The sequence below is a fragment of the Ornithodoros turicata genome, chromosome 4 (genome assembly GCF_037126465.1).
Source record: "Ornithodoros turicata isolate Travis chromosome 4, ASM3712646v1, whole genome shotgun sequence".
NCBI classification, from domain to species: Eukaryota; Metazoa; Arthropoda; class Arachnida; order Ixodida; family Argasidae; genus Ornithodoros; species Ornithodoros turicata.
This window is the reverse complement of record NC_088204.1, coordinates 31954259-31973094: the sequence shown is the minus strand read 5'-3', so window position 1 is coordinate 31973094 and position 18836 is coordinate 31954259. Positions and strand designations below refer to the sequence as shown.

The window sequence follows — 18836 nt, the reverse complement described above, 5'->3', positions numbered from 1 at the left end:
CATCTTATATCACACACTGTGCAAGTGTGTGCACGAGAAAGCCGTTCACAAAGTGTCTGTTCATTTAGTGGTACCAGGCAATAGCAGGATGAGGGGAAGGGGCAAATTTCTGGGAATGCGCTACAAATTTGCTGAATTGCATGGCTGCTTGTGATGCCTATGTGGTTTGTTACCAAAGGAGTTTAACACTATTTCATGTTTTAGGAGCTGTGCATTCAAACAAAAAGCTTGGAAAAGCCACACACCACGACATAGAGAAGGAAGTAAAGGAATGGCTACGCCACGCAAAGGAAAAGGAAGGAGAGGCGGAAGGCTAATTAAGGCAAGTGCCTTTGATGTGAAAGTCCATGGAGTTTGTGTGTGTGTGTTGCCTGATAGGTCTTTAGCTAACAGATTTTATTATCGTTTTAAGTACCGTTAGCTGCATTACTATTTTTATAGTGTTATACCTTACATTTTGCATAACATGTTTGTCCAAAAAGCAGTTTCACATATCTACAATGCCAGCATGTTTTGTGTCTTTCAGTTGGCTCAGTTATTTACCTGCCTCAGTCCACGAGAACTTGCGCTGTCCTCGGAGGCACCCTAGCCTCCGAGGACCTAGCACCTAGCCTCCTATATATATATACATTTTTTCTTTTTTTTTTGCTTGGTGCATCAATACCGCCCTGTGTACAATAGTGGATTTCATTTTGTACAGCGCAATGATGTTCATCTTTGTAGTGTCTTTGTGTTAATAGATGTAACACGAAATGTCTCAACATATAGCACTGTTGTGTTTGTATCACAATCTTGAGTTGTTTTGTTATCTGTTGAAGCTGGGGGAGGGCCTCAGTTTTATAGACTACTTCTACAGGCACTTGGAGTTGTATATGTATATATATCCATTACTAATTTTTTGTAAGAAGGCTGCTTGCTTTTCAAAAATCTCGAAACACGCAAAAATACTTGACGAATTCGTTTTGAACAAATCAGGGCAGGTAACGATATCATTCGAGATGATGGTTGGCTAGGAGCGTGCTATGCGGTGAAGTTCATTTTTAAGAGTGTATAAGCCAAAGGAAAAAGCAGTAGTCAAGCAGTTGCTGGTCTTTTTGTTAAAAATCTGTAATGTATATGAAAAACACCATTCAGCAGCATATAATTTTACATTTGACTCATTGCATTGCTAGTCATCGATGTGAGTGTTTTTGTCCATTGATTTTAATACGTGCTGCAGACCACCCCATGCAGTCACCACGACAACATTGAGTTCCTGCATACAGGGTGTCCAGTGAGAAAGTGTCATTACATTTCTAAAACTTGAGTTCCATAATTTTCTTAAGTAATTAAGAAAATTATGGAACTACTTGTAATACACACAGAGGGACTTTTGCCATATATTGAGGCCGTTTGCATTTGTGCCACATTAATTAAGCTAGTTTTGCTAATTGAACTCTAAAATTAGCCAAGCAAACGTAACGTTTTTCTTGACGAATTCGGAAGCCGATGACCATAGCACACTATTCCAATCAAAATCACAGTTTTTTTTTTCTGCAGATTTCTAAAAAAATGATAGCGGCAGAACCGTCACTTGGCGAGGCGTGGTCGATGAAATTTGTGTTTGCGTAAATGCTGGCTCTGCCTTTATCGATACAAAGTGGAAACAGCCACACCCGGTCGAAGGCATTACTGTGGTAACCGACGTTATCAGTGGCTGGGGATTGACGACATGCACGTTTATGGAGGAGGGAGGGCATCTGGATGGAGCGAAAAGTTCCGCAAACACAAATTCCGTTGACCACTCCTCGCCCGGTGACTGTTTTGCGGCTATCAATGTTTTTTTTAGGAATCTTCAGAAAAACCTGTGGTTTCAATTGGAATAGTGTGCTATGGTCATCGACTTCCGAATTCGTCAAGAAAACGTTACCTTTCCTTGCCTAATTTTAGAGTTCAATTAGCTTAATTAATGCGTGACGCAAATGCAAACAGCCTCAATCTGTGGCAAAAGTCCCTGTTGTGTATTCCAAGTAGCTCCATCATTTTCTGAAGTAAATCCAATTTTTAGAAATTTAATGTGACTTTCTCACCGGACACCCTGTATATAGTATTACTTGAGTGTACAGGATGCTGCACATGCACATATGTTTGTATTAATACATAGTCGGAGGAGTCTTGGAGGATTGCTGAGTTGTACAATAATACACAATAAATATTATTTGCTGGTAGACAGTTGCAGTGGTCTCTACGCACTCTACAAACATTAAATATCTCATGCACGAAATTTTTAAAAGCAAAATATGTACGATACTGGTAACCTCCCATATATATCCAAATATCCGTGACAGACGTCGCAGGGACTTTCAGTGGATCTACAGACATGGCAGAAATGCTAGTCGCAGGGATATCTCATGGATGTAAAATGGACCTGTAGCAAACTCCACTGGATATCCAAACGTCCCGGGCGAGATATCCTATGGACATTTCCTGGGATAACTGATCCTTCAAAGCGTGGCATGCAGCCATGCGATTCTCTGTTTGTTCGGGCGTGAGCAGTCGAGGCACAAATTTCGCTGCAACTCGTTTCATGTGCAAATCGTTCGATAAAATTCGCTCACATTAGCTCCATGACACCCGTGTTAACCCCACAAGCTCATCAATGATCCGACGGCGGTCTTGCACGACGGCTTGACGAATTCTGGTGACATTTTCTTCAGTACGGCTGATCAAAGGCCGTCCAGAACGATGTTGATCGTCAATCGACATTTCGCCTTGTTTAAATTGAGAAACCCATACCCATACATGAGAAACCCATACACTTGTGTTTTGCTCAAAGCAGCCTCCTTGTAAGCCGTCTGTAGCATAACTGCCGTTTCCTGATACGTTTTTGCCCAACAGGAAACAAAATTGCACTGCCGCACGTTGTTCGTGCAAATCAGCCATCACGAAATAGGCAAACGCGTTGAAGTGGTCTAAAAATAGAATTCACTGGAGCCGAATGCAGCGTCGCACAACAACGCCATCTGGTGTATTGATGCAAAACAGTTCGTAAAACTCTCAGCTAGTGGTGGAATCCTGTACTACAAGGAATGCGCCCTCCCGAGGACAATTCCGGTTTCTTTTGGGTCCCCCCTCGTATTCTACGTGCATGTACGACACCTGATCATCAGTGATTAAGTGGTAAATGCGCAAGATCGCGAGCTGCTTGGTCTGCTTCTTTTGCGACCCGCGCACGTTCCGTGACAGGAAACTTGCTGTTTTATGTTTTATTATGTTATGTACTCTATTTTTTACAAGGCTTTTGCTAAAATACACAGATGAAGTGATTAGAATGGAATGTTCAGAAAAGTTTCAGCAAAGCACTCCTCTTGCGTCTTCACCTCACTGAAGCGACAGCAGCTCGCATTCCAATGCTTTTAGATCCGCATTTTGCTTGTTGGGGCTTTTTCGTTTGTAGCTCGTCGTTCTTTTTGGTGAACGATGTGCAAAGATGCTGGGGGACTGCTCCGGACTTCAACTTCCTCCGTCCATCTGCTCGCTGCTTCTCAAAGTCATCAGGAGTGAAGTGATCCTAGAAGTCACATTTCTTTTCCCCACACACGAATGAAGACTTTCCTACTAACCTGCCAATGTCCCCAGAATTCCTTTTTTTGCTGTGTTGACAAGTAGCTTACCTCACACAAGCGTGTGTTTTTCGTCGGCACAAAACTTTTGCGCGCGATCCTGTGCAGCCACGCCGATCGCCGCTTCTAGTTGTCTCTCCCGTATGAAATCGAAAAGAAGCTCTTTCCTGATTCTGTCCGGTCGCTGCACCGGACAGCACAGCAGCAAGGCATGTTGACCGCGAGGCACGAAGGCGAAAATGACAGACGCCTGCCTTCCAATGAGTGACTCCGGCGGGCGCTTGGAAGGTTCATGAAGGGCGAAGAGCCACGTGACGCGTCTCGCCCAACCGGAGGACGGGCGGTGCATGGAAAAGGGATGCGCTACTCTTCCATCCAGGACTCTAGCGCCGAGATATGCTTGGCGCCATCTCTCGAGAGGAACATCGGCGGGTACCTATGGCAACCGCCGAAACGCACACCATTCCTTCTACCATCATACCCACTTTAAGCAATACTTCGTTCTTGGGCCTTCCTTAGTATTTTTGTACAAGCAGTGGATATCCCACGAAAGATGCTTCTTTCTAAAGTCGTAGTCGTACAGTCGTACGTTCACTTCTGCGCGTTCACAATTGAAATTTTCATTGTCCAATCATGACGTAGATCTCGCGGGCCGATGCGTAGTGCCCATAGCGGATCGTGCGGACGGGCTCTGGGGGTTGCCGATTATGACATGGTCGTTATAATCTAGTAGGTCGTGGTTACTACACGTGTTCTCAATCTTTCTGTAGTCAAGCTTGATAATGGATGCCATACTATCACAGGCGAAACGTGTTCGACGACCCAATTTTACGGAGCGCGAAATTGAAGCACTTGTTGAAGGTTATCAAGCAAACAAGTGCGCCATTCACGCTAGGGGGGGTCCATTCGGGTATGTGGTAAAGTGCAATACGTGGGCGCGTGTTACGGTGTCTTTGTTTGCCGTCTCCAATTCCACCGCTGCCAGTACGCTGTCGTCTTCTCTCGTAAGACCGGTCGGGAACTCTCGTAGTATCCCAGCAAACCATAAACATCCAGGGGATGACTTTGAGATAACACTCGAGGGACATTAAGGACATCCTGTGGATGTCCATTATGATCCAGGTGATGTCAAGATGGACTGCATGTGGACGTTCACACAAGCATCCATTTCCTGTCAGAGAGACATCCACATGGATTTTTTTTTGGACCTTTCTGGGAGATTTTATGTACAGGTATTACAGCGCCAGTAATGACAGTACAGTGTACCTTAGCTTTATTGTAGCTTTATTATAGATTATTTAATGGGTATAAACAGCATACATTTCACAATATATGTAAACGTACAGTCTGACAAGGTTATGTAGCACAGTGAGTACTGACGGGAAAGTATATAAAAGTATCAAAAACTCAATCACAACAGGTCCTGAGGCTTGGATACATATCACAGTGTAACAATGACTGCTCTTGACAGTCGGTATCACAGTAACGCCCCTTGAAAATTGGTGCAGACTAGGATTAATAGTACTACGGTAAGTTTCACAATTCCTCAGACGAGGTCACCTGTATATGTCTACATATGTCTCTATATAAAAATATCCTGTAAGCTCCTCGAGGTTAGGTTAGGCATGGGAGTGTGACATAGGTCGCCTTGACCGACACAGCAGACTAGAATGTATTTATCAGTATATATATATATAAAAAGTGAGTCCTTTCACAGTTCGCTCAGACTAGCACACCGCGATATGCATGACAGTATTTCAAAGTCCCCTTGGACTGAAGTGTGCAATAACAGTACAACAGGGAAGCCGCCCTAGCAGTTCCTTAAAACCTCGGCATACATAATGTGTGCCAAAAATACAGGGAGTTTTTTTGCCTGAAACAGACTTTTTGCAGAACGAAATACGCTATCAAGGTGTCGAGGATAGCTTGAGTACCAGAGGTATAGGCGCGCAGAAGCAGCACAGGCAGAAACACCACGTTAATAGTTCAGTGTTTTAAAATGTTACCTGGTCTTTTTCAATCAGTCGCTGTTGCTGGGGCTGTTTTAGTATTTTCATACACTGTCTCTGTCTTTCCTTTGTGTGCACTCCTATACAGTGAGAAAGTTGCATTGTTTATGGTACGTCGTAACTACCAGATCCCTAATTAGATGAAATTACCACCCTACTGAGGACCTGTGATTTTCCAACATGGCAGCACAAGTTGGAAGCAAGCGTGTCTACAGGAAATCTCCAATGGAGTATACCGGGTGTTTCAGTTAAATCCTCGGGCTAAATAATTTGCAAACGGGTGCACCAATCGAATAACTTTCTTTTTTACAAGTACTTGTTTGATACCGCCAACAAGCTGCGCACCGTGTGAATGAGTGTTTTGCTTGCTCATTATCTAAAGAAATATTCAAATGAGTTTCGTAAAAAGAACAACTTCTAAGGCAGGGCGCTGTCGTTATTAAAATGGGTACTACAGGTTTTGGGACCTTCAGTGGACAACGTTTAGAGGAAAATCTCCAGATGAAGCGGCCATTTGTTGCAGTAATTAATTGGTTTCAGTTTACACAATTTTGTCGTGGGTGGTCGTACTGAAGCGCAAAAGGGGGCTTTTAAACTCACTTACACACGAATTTAACTTAACTTTATTTTTGTTTAGGTGTCCAAACACAACCCACTATGGTCTTCTTCCAATGAATTACATCCTTACACACCAATGAATTACGCCCTTTTGCGCTTGGCTGTGACGAAAAACATGTAAGCCGAAATCAATTACCTATTGCAACAAACGATCCGCTTCGTTAACAGATTTTTGTCTAAAGGGTGGTCACTGAAGGTCCTAATAGGGGTAGTACCCATTTTAGTGCCCATAGCGTGCAGCTTTAGAAGTTACGTTTTTAAACGAAACTTTGAATTTTTAATTAAAGAATGAGCGCTTCCCACTCATTCACACAGAGTGCAGCTTGTGGGTGGTATCGGACAGAAAATAAAAACGAAAGTTCTTGGTTTGGTGCACCCATTCGCGAATTATTTAGCCCGGGGATCTAGGTGAGACACACGGTATAATTTGAATTATCCTTCACCCAATTTCATTCTGACATTTTATTCTATACAAGTCTTCTTACTATTGTACACTTTTAATCACAATTTTAATATTTGCCTCATTAATATTCTTCACATTCCACATTTCTTTGCAAATTTCGCATTTCAAATGAACTGCCTCCAATACAGTTATCATACAGTTATTACACCTTTCTTTGAAAGCCCCAATGAAAAAGTTAACACATTTTATCTAAATAGCCATCAGTGGTCATAGTAGCGAAGCTGTGGCAGACGCATGTAGCGCTGAGAACTATACTTACTGAGACAACTGTTTAAAACAAAAAAGCTCCCTGTGTAAACGTTGTGCTCATTCTACAGTTACTCTCGCCAGCTTTTTTTCTCGGTCTTTAGCATGTCGCAACCATGCCTTGATGTGCGTCTCCACTTCCACCTTGTTTGCTGTGGTCGTTTTTGTGTTTGCTCGTACAGCCCCTGAAATGAACGATAACCTGATTCACCAATTGGCACGTGGCGCATTCTAACAAATTATGCTATAGCTAACTAGTTAAGTACAAATGCTTAAGACGAATTCATAATTTTTAATATGTGGTGGCGTGGTTTCCGTTTTCATGTGTTTCTATGAGTGTCCCGCATTTACTTCCTTTTTGGTATTCATCTTATGTTTCAAGCATGATTTTTACTGCTTCTGTTTGCACAAATTTTTGTGTGTGCATTTGATGCGTGCAATGTGATCCAGGAAACAGGCCTTGCCATTCACTAGTGTTTTGCGCTTCTTGAGCTACTTCTAAGCTACTATGCGCTTCTTGAGCTTAGTGCAGCCATGCTGCATTAAAGCTCGCTGTTATTGTTCCTGGGTCATGTCCGTACATTTTTTATGCCAAAACCCGGTATAGTATAGTATAGTATAGTACAGTATAGTATATGAAGTATAGTCTAACTCATTGGTGGGGACGGAAAATCTAAGAACGGAAAAAATGGCAGCAGCGTCAGCATGGTACCGGTACGAATGTTCCGCCTATTTTAAGCCAGTACGACAGCCACGCATGTCCTGTGCGTTCTGAGGAAAATGGTGCACTAGGCACATGTAGGACGATAAGCACACTTGCAGCTATAGTACATACAGTACAACCAGCACTTGATGTTCCTCTAGCAAAAATGCCCTTCTTTTTAGTTCAAAGATTAACGGTTCTCACTGATGCAGTAAAGACCCTGACATTGCACTGTGACAGAGATGGCATTTGGGTATGGTATACGTACTGAAAATGATGCTGGGGAATTTGAGCACTGCGAATTTTCGTTTCCCTTTCTGGCCAATCCAGCTGTACTGTTCCGCCAAGGAGTCTGTCAATATGTAGCACAGGATGTTCCGTGTTGCGTGGCCAACATCATTACCACCAAGGCGACATAGTTCGTCTATCTACATTTGGGTAGAGCAACAAAGATATTAGACGAGTACCAATGAACTACCTCAATGATAGTGTAATGTGCACCAGCTTTATCAACCGCATAGGTACACCAAATGGAAGGCTTGTTGTGGGATACAGTCTTGCATAAAAATGTGCTTATCCATTTCATACTGGGATAATGTTAATACTTAAAGAATGCACTACTTTAGCATTGTTTAGTTTCCTTAAGTTTTCTGTACAATATGCATAGTTCTACTATGCATCCTCTACGTTCAAATTCCATATTGACATGAATGCATGTAGCTTATTAACCTTGACTATGCATATACTTCAGTAATGCCAGAAAGATTGCTCACCAGTTGAGCTGTCTTGCTTTCGTTCAGGGTGCTGTCAAATGCCTCCAGGTCTTCAGTGGTGGTGAAAGGTGCTTGAATCATGGACGGACAATGCTCAAGAACGCGAGTGTGTCGAGAACACAGCTCCTCCAGTACTTCACCATGTTGCAGCTGGGTTAGGCGCATCATATGCAGCAGCCTCATAGCCTGCCGTTGAAACTCTGTATGACAAGGCAGAGCACCATTATATTTGTAACAAAGTGAGGCAGTGCAACATTGTGATCACCCCAAGACGTGATGTTTTTAAATCATACTCTTGTAGTTTTAACCAGAGTGTCGAACCAAAACTTGCATTGCTTCAGTTAAGGTTCGCAGACGTTTGTAGATAAAGGCTCGATGATTCAATTTCTTAAAGTGTTTCCAAAGAGAATTGCACATACTCTGGATGACCGAAGCTTTAAGCTAAAGATCAAGTAGTTGCGTTTATGCCTAATATAGGAGGGACTTGGCAACGATTGGTATGTCACACAGCTCTGAAAAATTGCACCAACACGGAGTATAGAATTACCTGGCATGCCTTACATGAATGCAAGCCCAGTATAAGTCCACCATGACTGACTATAGTCTGCAAAAGATTACTTACAGTAGCACGTAGTGTAGTTACTGATGACATCTCTCCCGAGAAACCGAAACTGTAGTGCATGCTTATTCATTAAAGGAGCATGGAAATGATCGGAATAAAATATGACGGGAGAAGTAGAAATTATGATTCTGAGCCCTGTGATACATATTCGCACAAAAAGTTTGAGCGTAGCGCGCAATCCTGGAGCGCGAGGGAGCTTTGAATCTCGCGGCAGAAATGCCCCCTCACCCGGCTGTCAGCCGCTGACGTCATGTGACCGCGCCGTCTTTTTCTTTATTTTTTGCGATTTCTCCGGCGCGCGCTGGCAAGCCGACCGGGAAGGAAGCGTTGTTGCTCATCGGACGCCGTGCGAAGGACAGGTGATGAATTGAACACTCCTTAGGCGACACGTCTGCTCTTCTCGACGAAACGTTTTATGGAGTTGGAGGCTAAGTTCCTCGAGCTTAGATTTCGCCACACGAATGTACCGGAGGCTGGTAAGTGATGCTGTTAAGTGTGAACGAACATTCGGATTGAAATATAGTGCTTCTTCTTATTTACAAATGCATAGTCATGAAGACGCGGCGCAGTGACCAGTGTTTTCACTTGAAGATGTTGCCGACCATCATGACTTCTCCGTGTTGTGGTCAACACTATGCGCTCTGAACCGCATGGACACTGGCATCTCTGAGGCGAAAGAGCGGACCGATGAACGCATAGCTGTGTAACATTGCGCTTACCATATCTTAGTGATACCAGGAGCGTAACGTCTCCACAAACACTACAACATGAATACCAAAATAAAGTTAGTAAAGTTCATCTGCTAGCGATCTGTGGGAAATCCCAAAATACATGGTCAAATAATCATTTTCTTTTTTGAATGGTCATACGCAGAATACAACACTGGCACATGGAATAAATCTCCAACTGACAGGAACGTATTTAGTCGTACCACATATATATATATATATGCTGCACACACAGGCACAATACTGTTCACTAATGAACGACACCTCAGCACAATCGGAACAGAAATCACAACCGCGTACGATCCACCTCAACCCGGGCCGTCACTGCAACACAGAGGCCTGGCTACACCTTTTACACTGCCCGCAGTCTTGTTTTATGCAAAACTTACGAGACAAATCATGTAAGAACGCAAGTGAATGTCAAACGCAAATAAATAGCAACAGCGTCTCAGTCGGTAAGTTGCCATGATTCCTGAGCTAGCAGACGATTCTGGCGGGGAGCGGACGCTTCCGGCAGCCAATGAAGTGCTCGGACGCCTGACGTCACCACACGCCAGACTCGGCTTGGGGGAGACTGTCGCCGCGGAGCGCATTCTTCCAAACTAATTTTCTCAGGAAATTCGCGCTTTTCGAAGGAAATATTTTCCGTAACAGTTTATGAAGGTAGTATGTTCATATCAAGCGGTGAAAAAATATATGTTCCAAATGATTTCCATGCTCCTTTAATGTTGTCGTGTGTATGGAGAGAGAGAGAGAGAGAGAGAGATTATGTGTTAAATGAGAGCAGAAAGGAATGAGACTTTTGTGTTTGACTGTTATCCACTACATGTTGCTGAACATTCAAATTTATTGAAAACCAACACAAATAATTATATAGCCATGTTGGAGCGCAGCTGTTGTACATATCTCCGTGTTTGACAAAACTCTATTTAAACCGGTAACCATGTCTCAGTTTTTGGTTCTTATGTGGTTCAGTTCCAGCACTGCAGTGGTAATATGTATATGGTTCGTTTAGGAAATAGCGTTTTTTTTTTTTTCGGTTCTCTCTTCGGGTCGACACCGTGGTTTTAATAGAAGTATTAGATGCTCACAATACAATATACAAGCTGGTGTGGCAATTTTTGCACTTAAGCTAAACAGAAAACAAATTTTAGCATATGTATCATGCATAAGTACCTTCGTGTGGCACAACCTTCTGTTTCCGTGATTGCGGCAGGCTGCCCTCTCCTGCTAGGAGGTCGACTGAGCACAAAAAAAAAAAAAGGCATACTTCAGTAAGAACTATACAAGAAACTAAAGTCGGTTATTCAAAACACGACAATGATGATTCCGATGATTCGGATTTTATTGGCACATTTCCAACTAAGGCCATAATATTCAAAGTTACAAAATATTAATAACAGAAATGATGCTGCAGACATTAACAGCAGATGCCAAATTAGTTTTCATTATCAGAAACACTGAAGCGACGAAACTCAGGCTGAACAAATGTGCAGTTCAGTCGAGATAAGCGAAGTGCACTGGTGCCACAGAAATGATGAAGCATTGGGCAAAAAAATGAATAGCCACGAGCTTGCATGCAGGGCCTGCGCTGAGGCACGTGTCAGTTGAACCTCCATCAGTCTCCATCTGATCCATATCCCAGCTTATTGGTATGCATGTTTATCGTTTACTTAAGGCTAGCCCACTGCTCCATGCTTCGCCTGACAATTATTACAGAAAACATGGATAGAAATAGCAAAATAACAAGTCACATATTTCTCGCTTTCTCGCTTGCAATTTCTGGTTAAATGTTCTGCTTGTTTATGCAAAAATATGGGAAAACGTTGTTCCATGCTTGCTGGCAGTGAACAGAACAGGTGGACAGTTACCTTGTCCACCACTAACACTTTGCTATTTTCATGCCATTTGTGGCCTAACACGCTATAAATAATGCATTGATATGACGTGCACTACAACTGGTGTGGAAATGGTTTTTGTTTGGGAGCCGCAAACAGAGGTAGAAAAGACACTATTTGTAATGCCCAACCGTGGGTCTCACTGTGGACATCTCTTACCTCTTATATCCTGGAAGGCTTGACCACTGTTGTCATGAGTCTCAGGTTCATCTTGGCCACAGTCTATGAAAGACAGGAATTGTAACATAAACAGTTGGTGAATGCTGGCACACAAAAGGCCATTTCATGCAGTGCTCACTAATGATTTGAAGTGTCACATAACTATTTAGGATTCTTCCATCATTACGGTAAAACGTGGTTTGTAAGTGGTCAAAAAGATAGTCAAAATATCTAACAACCAGAACATCAACTATCGAGGTCATACTTAGGTTATGAGTGCTCAAACTTGGACGAAACAGAACAAAAACACAGACACGCCAGTATCCGTGTGTGTGTGTATGATTTTGCTGCAATTTTTCGCGATTTTTAGTGCTCTTAACTTCATGTGATTTGCGAACAACCCAATTTAGATGTTTTAAGTGTCAAGGTCATGTACAACTTATCTTCATCGGTCACTCGACTTGATGTATACATTAATACATTTAGGGCTAACTTATGTTGAAGATATGAAACATCGCATACGATTGAGGTCACTGTTAACGCTGCCGCTCTGGACTATACTTCCGGTGGGTGAAGTATGGTGACTCGCAACTGAAAGTTGTAACTTAAATTAACAGGTGCCATATAGATGCAGTAGCAAAATGTGCCTTTGACAGACTACGTAATTGTGACACTCACAGTTATTATTACCCCTCTCAGGGAATGGCGTTGGGAAAGGTGGCGGACTTGGCAGAGTGTCTACGTCGTCCACATCAGTGTCCGAGTCAAATGACTCAATCCGCTTTCTTTTTCTTCTAGTCTGTGAACCTGAAGCAGAGCACTGTAAATACTTACTACGCCCTGTCTTTATGAGACATGGCAAAGTGTGCTGTTGCGCTGAAGTGCACAATAGACACTTGGCGATAAGAGAAAGAGTACACAGTCCAGTCTGGTAGTAATATAATAAGCCCAGGGAATAAAGGCGCTAAGATTAGACACAGAATAGTTAATATTTGCAACAGGATTATGCTTCAACTATCGTTCCCTTGTTTCAAGTGCATATTGAGAAATGAACCTCTCACCTAAGGCTGGGACTTCCGCATAATCATCAAAATGCCGCAGTGGGACAGGCTTCCTCTTTTGACACCCTGTATCGGAAGCGGAGTTGATGTCTGAGGTGTACTGGGCAGCATTCAGCTTACTGTTTGCATCTTGATACGTTGCTAAAAAATAGATATATTGACAAGGTGCATATGCATAGTGCACTATTTGAAAGCAACCTAAACAAGTGCATCATTCTTTCCAGAAAGAAAGCGAACTCACAAAAAGAGCCTTTTATGGCAACGTGAAAGCTGTCCCACGACGCTGTAGGAGGGGCGCACTTCATGATGAGCTTTCGTGCCTTATCGGATGGCACTTTGGGCCATTTACAGACGCTACCTTTGACCCATGAGGCAGGAACTATTTCAACTGAATGTGTCCCACATCGCTCTTCCTCCAGAAATTCTACTATCAGGAACATCTGTGAAGTAAAAAATAGAAATCGTGACTCATCTAACACTCAACAATGTGGCCGTCATATCTATACATGTGCATATGATAGCTACTAAGCAAAATGATGCATACATTGCACCATGTAACTGCTTTCCACTATGAAACAAGGAGGTGATGTAGGTTCGAATCCCTGTACCGGCCGTGCTGTTTCACGTTTTCCCCTCGTTTTCTCTAAACCTTGCACATGAGTGTTGGCACAGTTTCCACTAATCACAGGATGTCTACTAACACCACTGTCCCCCACTTCTTGTTGTCACCTCTCTTCACATCTTGTCGCCATTGATGGTCACATTTGCTTCGCAGTGGTAACACGGAATCAAAATAAGCAAAAAACGTCGTACCATATTGTGATGTAGCACATGCATGACTTTCCGAGATTGCAACTTAAATTTTATGTTCGTAGTCCACAGGAAAACTTCCCACTTGTCTCCCATTCTATGGTTTACGGTTGTGGTGCAGCAATGGAATGACGATGTGCTTGTCCCGAACTGGAAGTTTTACCATCTTTCTTACACCTACAATTGACCAATGTTTCAAGCCAGATAGCTGAGACACGACGTAGGTTCCCACTTTAGAAGATGGAAACGGTTGAGTGTAGAAATCATCGAGTATGCAGTATGTTCTTCCAATGATACAGACATCTTTTGTTGCGCGTAACGTGGCAAAATTTGAAATTAAAACGATTTCACCAGCGATCTCGCAACAGTTGTCCCCATCCTCGGTGGTCAGGATAAATCCAGGCGTCTTCATCATCCTGTACTGAGGTCCACTACATTCCGGCACAAGTGGGCCTCCTGAGTGAGATTGTAAGAAAACCTGTTCCTGTTCCTTTGGCTTCACAGATGTTAATGTGCGTTCCCTTTCTGACAGGCGGTTGAATAGCTGCTCAAGGGGACATTGCTTTTTTCGCAGTTGGCGCTTCAGGAACTGCATGTTGTTCTCGAAAGGGAACGCGCTGAACATGTCTACCGGACCTTTATTTTTCACATCTTGTGCCAAATGTATGAGGCAGTGCACATTATATGACACGTGATGGTCGCCGTAGAGCCTCGCAAAAGTGGAGACAAAGTACCGAAGAAGTGCATCGCAGTAGTCTGCGTATTCTCGACACAGAGTTTCGCTCGCTAGAAGATACATAGCACAGTGAAAAGCTAGAAAATGTGCATACTCGTTCGCACCCAAACAATATTTTAAAACGGCTGGACCAGTGTAGAGAAGCATCAAGCGGAATTCTGTTGCTTTCCATCTGTCTAATTCAGTTAGGGTCCTCGGTTTCCTGGAGAATTCGCGGGGAATATAATCATGAAGAGAGAGATTCAACTCTGAAAGCTTGTGTCGGTCAGCTGGCCCAAGCGCACACTTAGGACCATGAACCCACAGGTTCAAAAGTTTCCGCATGACCCCCAGGCAGGTTAAATGCATGTAGTCCAGTGGAGCTACAGCAATACAGTCAATATCAAGGTCCGTCAAGACTGATGTTTCCCTGTGATGGTCTTCGTCATGCTGTTCCCGAAAGCTGGCATCGGTTCGTAAAGGTGCGTCATTTTGGAGGAAGCACATTCGACTCGCCTTGTGCACTCCTTCAACAGTACACTTTGGACATCCTGATTTCGCATTGTGACCTTTGATGCCAAACACGAATGAACGTGCTGGAGCGTCACATATAATGCTGTCAACAATGACAGAGTGATGTTGGCCATTCAAGGTTATCCCTCCATCTTGCAGTTCCTTCAAATCGTGTACCAGAGGTGTGAGAAACTCATTCGACGACGACGGCTTTTCATCTCCACAGTAGACTCCAACAAGGAAAATTTGCTGATTCTCTCCAACCTTAGGGAGGCACTGTATGGGCCAAAGTTGACTTTTTGAACTTTTACTAATGGGAAGTCCGTCCACATTGAACTGAATTGGAATAATGGATGGTACATCCGTTCGCTGTGCGAGAACGGAACGAATGCCGCCAGACACACCAAAATGGCAATACTTGCCATTTCCCATTGGCACAAGCTTCGTTCCTGTAGACCGCGGAGTACGCAACAGCGCTCGAGCATCTGAAGGAAAGCCAGAGTGACACGTGTGGGATCGGAGAACCTTCAAAAGGGCGCTAACTGCGGCCTGCGTGACATTGTGTGTGACGGCCCAGAGTCTAATTTCTCCTAGAAGAACGTCAGTGTCGTCTGTGACGCTGGGTGTGCCGGTGTCGTTAAACTGCATACTATTGGGCAAATGTTCCAGTGCGGCTGTCCTAGCATGCCCACATCCATCTAGTAGAGCTTCGCTGTGTTCTGCTATCACCCGCGGAGGAGATGGAGCACGAGTATCACTGACACTCGATGACAAGGAATCGTCTTCAGAAACGTCTAAAACGTTCCCGTCAGCAGTTTCCACAGACGTGTCGACCACGACATGCGAACTACTCGTCGACGCTGTTGGGTTAGCATAGTCACCGAAAACGGCGATGAAACGCTCACTCTGTCGGTGTGCTGCATTATAAGCGTAACGTTTGTCCTTCACTTTCGGCATTTTAGTCCCACTTGCAACCGCCAAGGCACCAATACACACTACGAAAGCTTTAGGATAGCACCGACACTGCAGCGAAACGCGGAGCAGCGAGACGCGACAAGCGAACTCAGCAGAACATCATCCTTCGTTAAATCCTATATCACGAAGGAAACAGAAAGGAAAACATGGAAATGTATGACAATTACCTTCTACAGTGCTCCCCACCGTACGTCGTACAAAAGCAGCGAACACTGGAAGAGACGCTGCAAAACGTGCAAAATTCAACGAGGCGCCGAATGATGATGGTGGGGATGATGATGACAGTCGTGTCGATGGCGGTGCCGCTAACTTGATAGCACAAGCAGTAGTTTCGCTGGAACTTGGAGATGTGCGGAGGAACCAGGGGGATCGCAAAGAGATCGGCTTCCGGGATGGGTAACTTTGGGGAAACGAGTTTTGACTGCATAAAAGCTTTGTTAATAAGTGGATACAATTCCTCTACGATTCAATGCATACATGTTCCGGATACTCATTTAACACTCGCTTTCGAATAACGAAAATGTTATGCTTTCGTATGTTGAAAGCGCCTCGTAGAAGGGAAATAAATTATGTTTAAATGGATTACGACTGATCTATATGTGAATCAAATTTACCTTAAGGAGATGTCTAAGCGACGTCAACAAAGGGATGTCTTTTTCCCGGCCACATGCGTACGTCTAAGAGACGTCAGCTCATGGAGGTTATTTTTGCGATGACAAATGGACATCTCATAGACATCCAAGATGGACGAGGATATTTGGACCAGTTTTGGATGTCCATGGGACGTTTATGGTTTATTGGGATTCCACCATAAGCTGCGAGGATTTTGCAACGCGCGCTCTTCGTGAATCTAGACTTTGTTCGTAACTTTCTCGCACGACAGCATTATACTCTCAATCAAAATACGCTTATTGTGCCACTTGCGATGAAAAAACGCCTATTTCAAGAGTCTTACCCGTCACTCTGTACGCGATACGACACTGTATGTGTCATTTTACTCCTAACACGCGGCACAAAGTAAGATCTACCGCTTCATGGTAGGAAAGTTGTTCACCGAAAGTAATGTGCCGCCTATTGGCGCCGCGAAAGCCAATACGTCTCTGTGTTTTCTTTATTAGCGAGTTTTAGTGCGGCCAACGATTTGTGTTCCCACCCACGAAAACGATACGATAAAGTAAACTGTCAAATTCAGGTCAGGAATGTGATGTCAGTGAATTGAAAGAAGTAGCGCGATTGTCTGATCATGTTTTCGGAACTGTTATCGTGAACACTGTTGTGATCTACTAAAACTCCCAATTGTGCTTGCTTGCTCTCGCTCTTACCTGCGTCGCCAATCATCTCCCTATCGCGTGGCGGATGACAAGCGATAACCACCGTAACGACCATAACCCCAGAAGGCAATGACGCGCGGTTAACTGTTTGTCTGATGAACACTTGCCAGTGGAAAATCAAATGCACCGTTGCGTTGCTCACGGAACTGACGTCACCTGACGTTCAGGAGATCTCTCAGTCAACATCGACTAATACGAAGAGGAAGGGCTGTCATTTCAGAAATGTAGTCCAATTAATTACATTTGTGGCGGTCGCATCAGTTGCGTCAAGTACGTTGTTGACACGCTCAAGGTAAGTAACTATATTTATCTTCATCTTAGGGTTGTGCGGAAATGTAGTGGATGTTCATACAGGGGTCAGCCATGAGAATGGCTACATGTAGAAGCTTAAAGTAGTGTTTTCTATGAACGCTTATGCACGTAGCACAAAATAAATTTTCATTGTTGAATTGTCTTTGTGTGCACTGTGATTATTTATAATAACACTTGTACTAGATACACTGATTATATAGGCAGTGACCCTCAGAGCGAATGATTTGTTGAGAACTGGAGTATGCGCTGGCCGACCCTTGTTTATCGATGTGGCCAACTAAGTTGGGAGGGCATACTGCAATATGATTCGGTAACTGGTGATATGGCTGAACCAAATGTGTGTGGCATGCATAGTGATTAGGGAATGGCCGGGATGTAGAAGTGACTGTGCCGATTTTGGTTCCCAAATGTCACGTAACAGAGAAGCTCGTGTAGTTCCGCGCGGTGATATGCATTCCCAAAACCTGCTGGGAGTTCGATCGGAACGACATCGAAGGCCCATCATGTATTGTCATCAAACAGGAGAGCTACCTCATGAAGGGGGTGGTGTCTCTACTGCAGACACCCTACCATAGTTCATGCTGTTCTGCGTAAAAACTAAAATTTGTTGCTGCACCATGAAATGAATTTGTGCGTGTGCAAATAGTTTCACATTTCTTCCTCTTTGTTTCAAACAGATGTGCTTGAATAGAGCAGTAGTGCACCGTACACAAGCCACGCTTCAAGTGAAGTTTCGCAAACTGTCCCCTCTGTTGTAAGTTCTGCAAAAGAAACGAGCGAAACCACAATTATCTAGAGAGATCTTATCACACTTTTTGTGTTTACGTTGAACAGTTATGTTGCTAAAGTGCAAGCGCGTAAAATTGTCATCGTTTCGAGTTCAAAATCATACCTTGCCTTCTCTACTTTACCGCACAATTTTTGTAAAAAGCACTTACAGGAATTTATTTCCTAGCAGGAATAACTCCTACCGGCAGCGTGTTGAGTTTCGATGGTGTGCCATATCACTCAACAAAATGAAGAGGTTTCAATAAGTCAGCGAGATCGCTCGCCGTCCATCCTCATGAAACTTTGGGAAACGAGCGTATCCTTCAACACTGAACCCAGTCAGCACGTCAGAAAGTGAAGCATGGATACCACAGCCTCCTACGGCAGCGACTCCCTCAACCATCATGGTACGCCATCGGTGCTCGGGGGTGCGCATTTACAAGCGTATTTTTCAGCCGGTTTCAGGGGTGATATAAGGGCTCCAGCGTTACCTTGATTTTCACTATATGCCATACAAAATGGCAGCCCTG

The 18836-nt window shown here is 43.7% G+C and overlaps 1 protein-coding gene across 2 annotated transcripts; it reads right to left on the bottom strand.

The window, feature by feature from the left end:
- Positions 1-4875: 4875 nt before the first annotated feature.
- LOC135391411 (uncharacterized) lies at positions 4876-16177 on the bottom strand. Of its 2 annotated transcripts, none has more exons than XM_064621667.1 (10): positions 16063-16177; positions 13124-13322; positions 12883-13023; positions 12512-12628; positions 12344-12412; positions 11822-11884; positions 10941-11006; positions 8415-8614; positions 7910-8069; positions 4876-7123 (listed from the first exon to the last, which is right to left on the bottom strand). In XM_064621667.1, the coding sequence occupies exons 2-10, from the start codon at positions 13320-13322 to the stop codon at positions 6999-7001; spliced, it is 1140 nt and encodes a 379-aa protein (XP_064477737.1). In that variant the 5' UTR covers positions 16063-16177; the 3' UTR covers positions 4876-6998. The 2 variants fall into 2 exon arrangements, with proteins under 2 accessions (XP_064477737.1, XP_064477736.1); XM_064621666.1 differs by having other exon boundaries at positions 12500-12628; positions 16063-16176.
- Between the last annotated feature and the right edge of the window lie 2659 nt (positions 16178-18836).

What these genes read in the sequence shown, in the direction of transcription:
- LOC135391411 (XM_064621666.1), bottom strand. Translation starts at nt 13,322, where the DNA reads ATGTTCCTGATAGTAGAATTTCTGGAGGAAGAGCGATGTGGGACACAT. An exon ending in AAAGCAAGACAGCTCAACTG is followed by an intron (nt 8,070 to 8,414) that starts GTGAGCAATCTT and finishes ACCCAAATGTAG; the next exon opens with ATAGACGAACTATGTCGCCT. An exon ending in ATTCCCCAGCATCATTTTCA is followed by an intron (nt 7,124 to 7,909) that starts GTACGTATACCA and finishes CGTTCATTTCAG; the next exon opens with GGGCTGTACGAGCAAACACA.